We start from the raw sequence: 11102 nt of genomic DNA, 5'->3' as shown, positions 1-11102 counted from the left end.
GTATGATCTCATCATATTTAGCATATAATGTATCTTTATATTATTCAATTTATATGTCTCATGCCATGGCAACTCAGACATTATTGTGACAAGTAAACTCAGACATTGAAGAAAGAGACTTGGGTGAAGAAATCAATGAAAGGGGATCCTATCTTTGTGCTGGATGACAAAGAATATACACTTCAATCAAAGCCCAAAGGTGCCAATTAATGCGTTTTATTATGAATTCTGCATTCATTGGACTGCATAAAGGAAGGAAGATGGAGCAATTAAAGAGGAGTATTCTGATTATGAAGGAATTAGGAAAAGGAAATGGAGGATGATTCACTAGAAGTTAGTGCTGGATATGGTTTATATGCTGGTATAGAGGAATTACGTTTCTGTTTTACAAATTATGTATGGTTTGTGAAATCTTTTACAAAATGGCTAAAAGAGAAATGTGTAACCAACAAGAAAAATTTATTGTCCCTTTAAACTTTGGGCATCATAGATAACCTAAGAAAGATCATTCCAGATTAAAGGACTTGATGATTGTATTACGGAGTTCAACCATGGTACATAGGTGAATCCTAATTGGATTGTTAAGAAAATACATAAAATATTTGAGTGCAAGGCCTAGGATGAAAAGCAAAGAGATAAGAGAAGGTCAATGGCACAATGTTAGAGAGTAGAGCAAAGAAGAAAGCTTTGGCAATAATAAATCTAAAGTTGACAGAGCATTATGGGCTTGTTTAGGACTATGCTCGTTGGATTATGAGACCAATTCAAGAAATACTTTCACATATTCTATGTAGAAGGGATAGGAAATCATAACAACAATGAGAAACTATAGATTAGAGTTGGGATTTTCATTTGAAGCTTCATAAAAAATAGGAATCATTTGGATCTTCAGTTTGTTAAACTTTTTCTTGTGCCATTCATTCAGAAGTTCTTCATCATACCATTCAAAGTATTTACAATCTTTTTTAGGGTACGTGAAATACCTACAACCAGAATACCTTCTTGCAGGGTTTTTGTCACTAAGTGTTAAAAAAATCATATTTTTTTTTAACACTAAGTGTCAAAACAGTGTCAAAATTGATCTTTTTTAGCACTTAAGTGTCTTTAGTGCCATTTATCATGTATTTTTATTTTTATCAAAATAGCCACATATTTCACAAGGAGCCCATTATGAAATGCATATTTGCTAATACAAGATCTCGTTTCGACGAGTTTGTTTATAAAAGGTATTGTTTCTTCATGAGAATTGAACTTATTGGTCAGTAACATCCACATTAGATTCTGGGCTAAATGGAAAAATAGCAACACACTTTCTATATTTGTTTATTATTTTTTCTATTATAGCATTGCACATGTAATTTTTTTCTTATTAAAACATTGTACTTCGACAAATCAACCCGATTATAATATTGTACTTAAAATTCTTCTCAGTAGGACAATGCATTATAACATACTCAATTTTAGCAATAGAAACTAATTTGTATTTAGATGAAATTGCTACAGTCAGATATAATTTTCAACCTATAATGTTTTAATAGGAATAAATGAAAGTAAGATGCTATGATAAACTAATAAATGAAAGTACATTGCTACTTCTTGCTTATAATCCTAAGATTGCTGTTATTATATAAAAATATATCTTGATTGCATTCAGTTATAATAGAAAGAAACTTGTGTTTCAAATATGGCGGATCTAACTTCTGAAACTGTCAAAAACTGATAGTTTTAGTCTGTACATCAAAACCTAGACTTAATTTTCTTAAGGGTTAGATGCAGAAAATGGTAATATAGTTCTATTGATTTGTTTTTTCATAGCATCATATTTTCATTTCTTTCTATAAAAACATTCAACTTTTAACATATCTACCAAATTGTAGCATTATCATCCAAATACAAAACAATTTTTATAGATATTTCAAAGTACAATGTCATAATAATATTTTTTTGAAAGTATAATGCCTTAGTAAACAAAAAAAGTCAAAACTACAATCTCGTAATACAAAGAAATGATGCTATAAGATACAAACGAAAGTAATATCTATTTAATGTTTTTCTAAAAGGCTAAAATTACATAATATCAAAATAAACGAGTGATTGACCATATGAGAGACACATCATGCTTCACTTCTCATTGCAAGCTAACCATTAATCCTTGAATAAATGCCAAATTAATCTTTTAAGCAATGTAAAATTACCAAACTTAAACATATAGTTTAATAAAAATAATTGACAAACACACATTCTCTCATTACATATAAAATAACATTTGTTCACACACCAGTCCCAAAAGATATTAAATCAAGAAAATATTTACAAAACCAAAATGTTTCATTTGCCTTTAGTTTTGCTCTCCAATATCGAGCCATCTTTAAGCATTTCACAAGCATCATTCTCCATTCCTAAGCTAAAAAGAGCAGCGGCTTGTAGATAGAGCGCGGTTGACCAATCAGGTGATGCCACCTGTGCTTGCATCGCATCTCCTAAAGCTTCTTGCGCTCTATTGTTCATCAAGTAGCACAAACATCGCCTCGCATACACAGTTGGTGAAACCATGCTTCCATTCTCAATAAACTAAACAAAAGAAAGAACCGAGTTTTTCATCTCAAACGAAGGGTATTTTAGACATTTCCAAAAAAAAAAAAAAAAAACTTACAGCTGTGTACGACTCGATCGCGGTATTGAAGTCCTTGGTTTTGAAAGCTGCGTCAGCACGTTTCCTACCATTCAAAGCCTCTTGTAATTCGCTTGTCCACATTTGAAACGAAAGCTACAAAAAAAAAAAATAATAATAACAAAAACCCTAAACCCTAAAACAAATAATGAGGAGAGAGAAAGACCTCATTTGTAGCTCCCTCATCATCCTTGTATCCACTTTTTTCCAACATCTCATGTATAGCAGTTAGATCTATTCTGGAGCAAGCTTCACCAAATGGTGATAAGGAGTCAATTTCTTTTGCGTTTTCCACCGGGGGTTGATTTGTAATTTCCATCAACACAACGGATGACACGTCTGTTTGTTTCTGAAGAGCATTGAGAGACGTGACAACTGATTTTGGATTGGGCCTATCACGTGGCTCATATTGCAAACAACGTGAAGCTATCCTTACTAATTCGGTTCCATCTTCAATCGAAAAATGACCCTCTAAGCATGAATCCATTAACATTTGAAAGTTCTTCTCACGTATCAAATCAAGCGCCTACAATCACAAAAATAACACCAATTTAAATCATAATTTAAAATTAAAAAAAATGAAATTGAAACTCTTTAAATTTTACATGGCTGGGAGGAATATGCTTTCCACTAAGAAGATCAAGAAGTATGGTGCCAAAACTGTAAATTACACTCTCTGCATTTATTCTACCTGCCATATCGAAAAAATAAAAAATAAATATACAACTTCAACCATATTATATATATTTTTTGTACGAGTCTATCTCTATTTTTATACCTGTTTTCATATATTCCGGAGGTGTGAAAGCTAAGTTAGTACTGTAGCTCTTTCCATCTCGACTATTTTTCATTAGCCCGAAGCACGAGAGTCTCGGATTGCAATCCTGCAATATGTGGAGTCTTAGATTTTCTTTTCAAAATGACCCACACATAAAGATTGGCTCTGATACCATGTTAGATAGGTTGGTACCTTATCAAACAATACTCTATAAGCATTAAGATCATGGTACAATGATCGGCCTTTGATGCTGCAATATTCTAATGCTTGTGCCAGATACAAAGCCACACGTAATCGCATACCCCATTTTAGTGGTTGGTTTTCCCCTAAATTCATACATACGAGTTTATATATAAATCAAGAGCTCAAATTTATTAGTACGACTTTTTGGAGAAAAAAAAAAAAGTGGCAACAAAATAGACCCACAATGAAACAAATGCTTGGATAAAGTCTCGTTAGGCATGAACTCTGCAACCAGTAATCTTTCGTCTCCTTCGTAGCAGCATCCCAACAAATTTGCTAATCTTTGGCTTCGAAGTTGGCCTACTGTTTTTGCTTCATCCTAGAAACATAAACTTCGCATGATTATTCAGAATCAGAATTAAATAAGGAAGGATGCTAGAGATAACGTACGAGGAATTGACGAGTATCAGGCCAAGCTGATTTGTTGAATCGTTTAACGGCGATCAGAGAGTCACCGTCGGGTAGCTTTCCTTTGTAGACGACGTTGGGCGCCTTCTCGCCGTGCTCCGACACGACATTTTCGATGGAAAACCCACCGGTTGCAGCTCTAAGCTCGTCTAGTTTGTATTCCCTGAAACACTGCCACTTTAGCTTGTCGTCTTCACCACCTCGGTTCTCTGAAGCATATTGTCGAACACATTATGTACATAAAGAAATGAAGTATGATCAGAGATGTTAGGATGTTATAGACTAGATTTTGACGTACCCGGATCGGAGGAACGGGGAAGCTTGGATTTGAAACGACAACATCCGCATAAAGAGAAGGAAAAACAAGAACAACGACCACCCATCTGGAGAAGACACGAAACTAAGAAGTGCTTCAGTTACACAGAGGAGATTCTTTAATGTTGTATTGCCTCTCTTTCCCTTTGGTAAGAACTCATGAAAAGGTTTGTTTCTCTGAATGTATAAAGGGTTTGCAGAATGAAAAGGGTTTTTGTCATTTTCATAAGAATGAATGATTAATGTGAGAGGCATTTTGAGGAGAAAGTAATGATGATGGGATAAAAACAACAGCGATATTTCTGTAAATCCAGGGATTCCACTCTCTCTCCAACTCAGGTTCTACACATTTTCCTAGTGTCAATGACATTTGTTTCATTTCGGTAGACAGGCTGGTTGAATAATCAATTGATAGTTTTTATTTAAAGTATTTTATGTTTAAAAATTCGCGAAGGGTTTAACCTTTTATCGTTTTTTTTTTTTTTTTTTTTTTTTTTTTTTTTTTTTTTTTTATTTTAATAATGATTCTTATGAAACTTGGTTTTACATGGTTATTATGAAACAAAACTTATATACAAATATTTATGATAAGAGAAAATGACTTATATGGATAACTATATTTTAAAATCGTTATTCAAGTTAGGTGTGTTCCAAAAACACAATCTAAATAAATCGTTTGTACGAAAAACACCAACGAAGTACATTTTTTGTTCAAATTTGATCTTATGGTAATCGATAATTATCAGTAAAAAATAATTAAAGGAAAAAAAAACAAGAGAAAATGATTCAAGAGGGTAACTATGTTTCAAAATCGTTCAAAAAACATCATAGAAGATTGGTTTGTTCAAAAAACACCATCCAAAGAAGGTCTTTGTACAAAAAACACCAATAAACTATACATTTTTTTTTCAAAGGTTACCCTTTGGTAACTAGCTCTTGTAGGTTAAAGGAAGATGTTGTTACAACGAACTCCAGGCACATGTTTAGCTCTCACCTATAGGTCTCAGTCCAATAAGCATCCGGGAATCCGCCCTGCATAAGATAAACAAGTGCTAGGTCAGACAGCCATACCGAGGGTTGGACATCGGCATAACTCTCTAATGCCTAAATTAGATTGCGATTCTTCGTGTTACCTTAATGCTATGTACGTTATCTCCTTTTTGCCTTACCTTACTCTACCTCATATATCCTATCTTTGGGGTATTTATAGGTTGCTTGTTCTTAGAGAAGTTTATAGTCTTGACCGGTCCTTCATTTATTATCCTGTCTACAGACAAACACGTCTCTTGTGCTTTCCTTGTTATTTTATTGTTTCTTACCATTTCTTTTGCATGTTTCCTAGGGCATGGTTTCGATACTTGTGTACGATGTATTCGAATTTATATTCGTTCGTAACAAGTCTTGGTGTCTGTAACACCCATTTGGTGATGGATAACGTAGGTTGTAGGGACCGAGTGTTCGGTTTGTGTTGGAGCCCAAGGGTATATCAATAAGTATCAGTTCGATCCCTTATGAAGTTTAGGTTTATGTTAGATAAGTTTTAAGGCAATGGAGAGTTGATAGAAGTATAGAGCTCTTGTTTCCTTCCCGTGGATATAAAGAATGACAGAACCAGACTTAGAATGAAGAAGTTATGGCCTTCGGAAGATTGACGGTTCTTGACCCTAGTCGAGTATGTTAGGCATACACTAGGAGTATGCCTTGGGTGTATGCATGGACTTGTTTTAGTTTGGCCTCGGGCCCACCTGATTGTAGCAGGTAATTTTTTAGGCTTAAAGCCATGTTGGAGGTTCTTGGGCCATATTGGGCCTTAGAGGCCTTTGTAGTTGGCCTTGGATGTCTTTTTGGGCTTTTTATGGATTTGGGCCTTAGGGAAGGAGGCCCATTGAGGCAGGGGTAAATGAGCCCTTTTTGCCTTAAGTCAAGAATTAAAGTTTTTGACTTGAGTTCGAGATTATCACTTTAGAAGAAGAAGAGCAATCGTAGGAGAAGAATAAGTCATTCATTCATGAAGAAATCCTAAATCGATTTTTAAAGGAGGAATATATCATTTATTGTTTTGTCAATAATTATTATGTCATGTCATAATAGTTAAGCCAAGTTATCATTTAACTTGTAAGAGTCAATTAACGATGAGTAATATTTGAACAAAACATATAGTTTGTTGGTGTTTTTTATACAAAAAGTTTACTTGGATGATGTTTTTTGAATGTACCAAACTTGGATGGTGTTTTTTGAACGATTTTGAAACATAGTTATCCCTTTGAGTCATTTCCTATTGTTTTTTTCCTTTACTTATTTTTTACCGGTAATTGCCAATTACCACAAGGTTTAGGTTAAATTTGAACAAAGAATGTACTTGTGTTTTTTGTACAAATGTTTTACTTGGATGGTTTTTTTTGAACACATCAAACTTGAATGGTATTTTTTAAACGATTTTGAAACATAGTTACTCATATAAGTCATTTTCCCTTATGATAGTAAATTTCCATTAAATAGATCCGTTCAATTAAAAGAATTTTAGATAAAAATTATTTCTGTCATTTTATGAAATGTGTTTAAAAACCATTTGTAAAATTTACACAATGATAATTCGAACGTCTCTGATTTTTTTTTTCTTTTTATATTTTCAGTCATCTTTTTTACTTTTTTTTTTAATATTTTCGGTCATCTTTTTTTATTTTATTTTATTTTATTTTAAATTTCTTTTAAATATTTCCTTAACTTATTTGCAACTTTGTTATTATATATTTTTTAAAAGTTAGGATTTTAGAAATTAGATTTTACTAACATTGTTTTACATGAAATCTTTTCATTAAATATATTTATTTTTGCGTGGCATGTAATATTTATATAAAAAAAAATTAAAACATATAAATTTTAATCTATCATGCAAATATATTATATTTGATATATAAATAATTTTTGTTGTTTAGTATAACACTCGCAAATTAAGACTAGTCAATTTGATTATTATAAGTGTTAAAATTGGTTTTCTGATAGAAGATTATTTTAAGCAAAGTTATACTAAATGTGACAATGATTATGCACATATAAAAAACACCAAAATCTGATTCGTGAGAGGTAGTTATGATATTTCAGCGTAACAATATACGACTTATAAACCGGAATTGGAATTAGTCGGTTGTTAGGAAAAACAATTTAAACGAGAGTTGAATATCTCGTCTTCATGGTTCCGTTGATATAAAGGCAGTCGATAACGGATGTCATATAAGAGAGTTATTAATTTTTAACGGACATTAACAGTCTAAACTTGTTAAAAATGTAACTTTAAAAATAAATTCAAAACTAGCCGATGGGGTATAAATGAAAGTTGTAAATCTTGTCGATAGCTATGTGTGGATATAAACCCCGTTGTAAACGGAGCTCGTATGATGGAGATATGAACTTTCTAGGAAACATAAATTCATCGAGTGCAAGTGCGCGCAACGATAAAGTGCACCACACACACTAATACACCATCCAAATCGCGACACATGGTGCCACACAGAAAGATACAAGTCACTCTCTTCAGACCGAATGTGCAACTCACACCTTATCTATGTGCGACGCACATGCCAAATTCAACTATAAATGGGAGTTGAAATTTAGTTCATTCCCACACACATCAAACGTTTCTCTCTCGATTTCTCTCAAGTCTAAGCCTTTTCTCCCTTAAGTTTTCAGTCGGCGAAGCCCTGCGGTGTCTGATAGCCGGTGAATAGAAACTCCTGGATTAGAGTTCTGTCTGCATAATCCAAAGTTTTCATCAAAGTACTATGTAAGTTAAGCTACACTTATTTCATTAAAGTGTAAGTTTTGATTATAATCATAGTTGTTATTATGAACTTATAATTAAGATTTATCACTAATTCCAAGTCATTATAGTGATTGAACTACTTACAAGGATGATGTCTAGCTCTGATTTATCGAAGTGTTTAAAGTGAGATTTCCAAACAATATACTATGTAAAAACGGACCTTACCTCTGGATTAATGAGGATTCTAGATTATTATTAGTCACTATAGGAATATTAAGTTAAGACTTAATGACATTCGTAACTAAGTCACGTCAGAGGAAAAATCAAGGAGTTTGGCGGAGCGTGTCGAATTCTCTTGTTACCTACCTAAGTCATGTAATTGCATAGTTACTTTCATCTTACACATATATATGAAGTATCTAAATACTTATCTGCTTTATGTGCTTATTTGTGCCGAAAATGTTATGTGTTAGATAAAATAGTATGAGATAACATTTAAATTGATTTAATCATATAAGTATTATACACTTATGAATATGTATTGGATAGTAACAGGTGATGGTAGATAGATAATGATAAATACGTGATGATAAATAGGAGATGACTAGAAGATGCACTGACCTTGACTTGCGATGTTGTGATAATCTACAAGAGTATAAGTGGATATGAAACCGGTTGAAACCGAAAATTGATAATTGGAACCAGATTCGTGTATTAGACCCACTTCCCATACAGACCAAATCTGAGACATGCAACACTTCCAAACCATAGATCTATGTTCATAGGGCATGCTTATCACGTAAAGTTACAAACTTTACGTGCATGCATGGCCCTATAAGCTCAAAAAGGCAAATCCAAGCTCTTTATGAGGTCATACACTCAATAGGGACCTTAATCACTTCAACCACAAAGACTTTATACTTCTAATATGTCCATAAGGTCTAGATCTGAAGTCCTTTCAGATCATAGAGCACAAATACATGGAGTTTGGTGTTTTAGGGCTTAAAAACCACCAATTAGGGACAACAGGGAAATCTAATGAACTAGTGATCAAGGTAAGGACTTTTCTAACTGAATGGAAGCCTCTTGTAGGGTAGATGTCGGATCTACTTCCCCTCCTTGCACTCTTCCACCTCCTTCTTTTTCTCTTAAGCTTCAAACTTCTTTCACAAAGCCAAAATCACTCATAAGGGCAAAAGGGGACTAGGGTTTCACTCTACAGCTCTTTTGGAAGTGTTAGGGACAAGGGTGGCCGAGTTAGAGTGTTTAAATAGGGTGCAAACACCCGGGTTAGGGTTTTTGCCCAAACCGGGCCTACTCACCGAGTCCGGGAACCGACTCGCCAAGTGCAAAGTTAGACCCCGCATCTCATCCCGCTTCTACTAGGCGAGTTGGTCCTTCAACTCGCTGAGTCTAAGACAAAAATGCGTTAATTTAGAAATATTAATTACAAGGAATACGTACCAGGAACCAGGTGCTACAATATAGTTTATTAATTTTTCTATACAAATTCAAAGAATAAGTAGATCTTAATTTTTGTTTAAGTAGGTCCTAAAAAGCCATTGGTTCGATGCTATTTTTTTAACACACTTGTTTGTTTTTTTTTTTTTAATGCTATTTCACCTTAACGAACAATGTGCATAGATACGTTATTGATATGCTGATATGCATATAACCGGTGGCAGCGTGGTGGCACTGGAGGCATTGTCACCACAACAAAAAAAATTAATTAAAATTTAGGTTTTTTTTTTAAAATATTATATTTAACCCTTTAAAATTATATATTTTGACTCTTCAAAAACATTTGACCCACATAAAAAGTTATAAAAAGAAAAAATTTACCCCTTCTTTAGAAAATTCTTGGTTTCAACCATACATATAACATTAATAAAGTTGTTCGAGTATGTTATCTCTTATTCATTAGTAAACATACGTCGAATTAAAATGATATCTATAAGTCGAAGAATCATCCCTAATAAATAAATTTTTTTTCGCCATATGTCTCCCTCTCCTTCATTTGGATACATTTCATTTTCTAGAATTTTTGAATTTTCTATTTTCAACTTGTCATTTTATTGTATTTTTCATTTTATTTAGTAGCGGACGCAGAACATTTTCATAGGGGTGACACTAATTTTTTTTCTAAATAAATCTATATTAGTAGTGTCACTCGTGTTTTAAGCCGGTGCACCCAATAGAAAAAACATTAATTTTTTTTACCCTACGTGCCGACGTCGGAGCAGTGGTCCGGGACCCCTGGGGCACCACTAAAGTCCGCCACTGATTTTATTACATTAAAATTTCACATTTAATATGTATGGTAATATATATGTAAGATATTTAGTAGAAATTGTTTATATATATAATGTATTCAATATATTAAAATCTCATTAATTTTAATAATTAATTTTTCTTATAAATTCAAACTTTTTAAATTGTTAAAATTTCATATTTATTTTTTAAAATAAACTCATGTAATACATGTATTTCACACCTAGTATTTGTTATAGATAAATTACAATCCAAAACTTCTAGTTATTTCTTGGAATATAAATAAGTTTATATATATATATATATATATATATATATATATATATATATATATATATATATATATATATATATATATATTACGAATAAAGGACAAAATCATCTTTGGACATCCTTCATGAAGATCCAAAAAATCACATCTAATTAGGTAAACATTGTCATATGTATATTGACTAATCTTAATAATTTATTGAACAATACCACAATGTAAAATAAAACTCAAAGCCTTTAGTCTCGAACAAACTTTTAACAAGTAGTACCTTTAAATGAAAAAAAATTTATATCTTTGAGACGAGCTTCATTAACAAGTAGTACCTTTAAATTAAAAAATAATGATATATTTGAGACGAGCTTCAAATAATGGAGATATCATGTAT

At 32.6% G+C, this 11102-nt stretch overlaps 1 protein-coding gene across 1 annotated transcript; it reads right to left on the bottom strand.

The window, feature by feature from the left end:
• Positions 1–2226: 2226 nt before the first annotated feature.
• Positions 2227–4781, bottom strand: LOC145011079 (serine/threonine-protein kinase BSK6-like). Its single transcript, XM_078969708.1, has 9 exons — positions 4399–4781; positions 4083–4309; positions 3876–4011; positions 3642–3775; positions 3450–3555; positions 3277–3362; positions 2838–3197; positions 2654–2767; positions 2227–2571 (listed from the first exon to the last, which is right to left on the bottom strand). Exons 1-9 carry the CDS (start codon positions 4481–4483, stop codon positions 2329–2331), a joined length of 1491 nt encoding a protein of 496 aa, XP_078825834.1. The 5' UTR covers positions 4484–4781; the 3' UTR covers positions 2227–2328.
• Between the last annotated feature and the right edge of the window lie 6321 nt (positions 4782–11102).

The sequence above is a fragment of the Lactuca saligna genome, chromosome 8 (assembly GCF_052625555.1).
Source record: "Lactuca saligna cultivar CGN05327 chromosome 8, ASM5262555v1, whole genome shotgun sequence".
NCBI classification, from domain to species: domain Eukaryota; kingdom Viridiplantae; phylum Streptophyta; class Magnoliopsida; order Asterales; family Asteraceae; genus Lactuca; species Lactuca saligna.
This window is presented reverse-complemented; position numbering and strand designations above follow the sequence as displayed.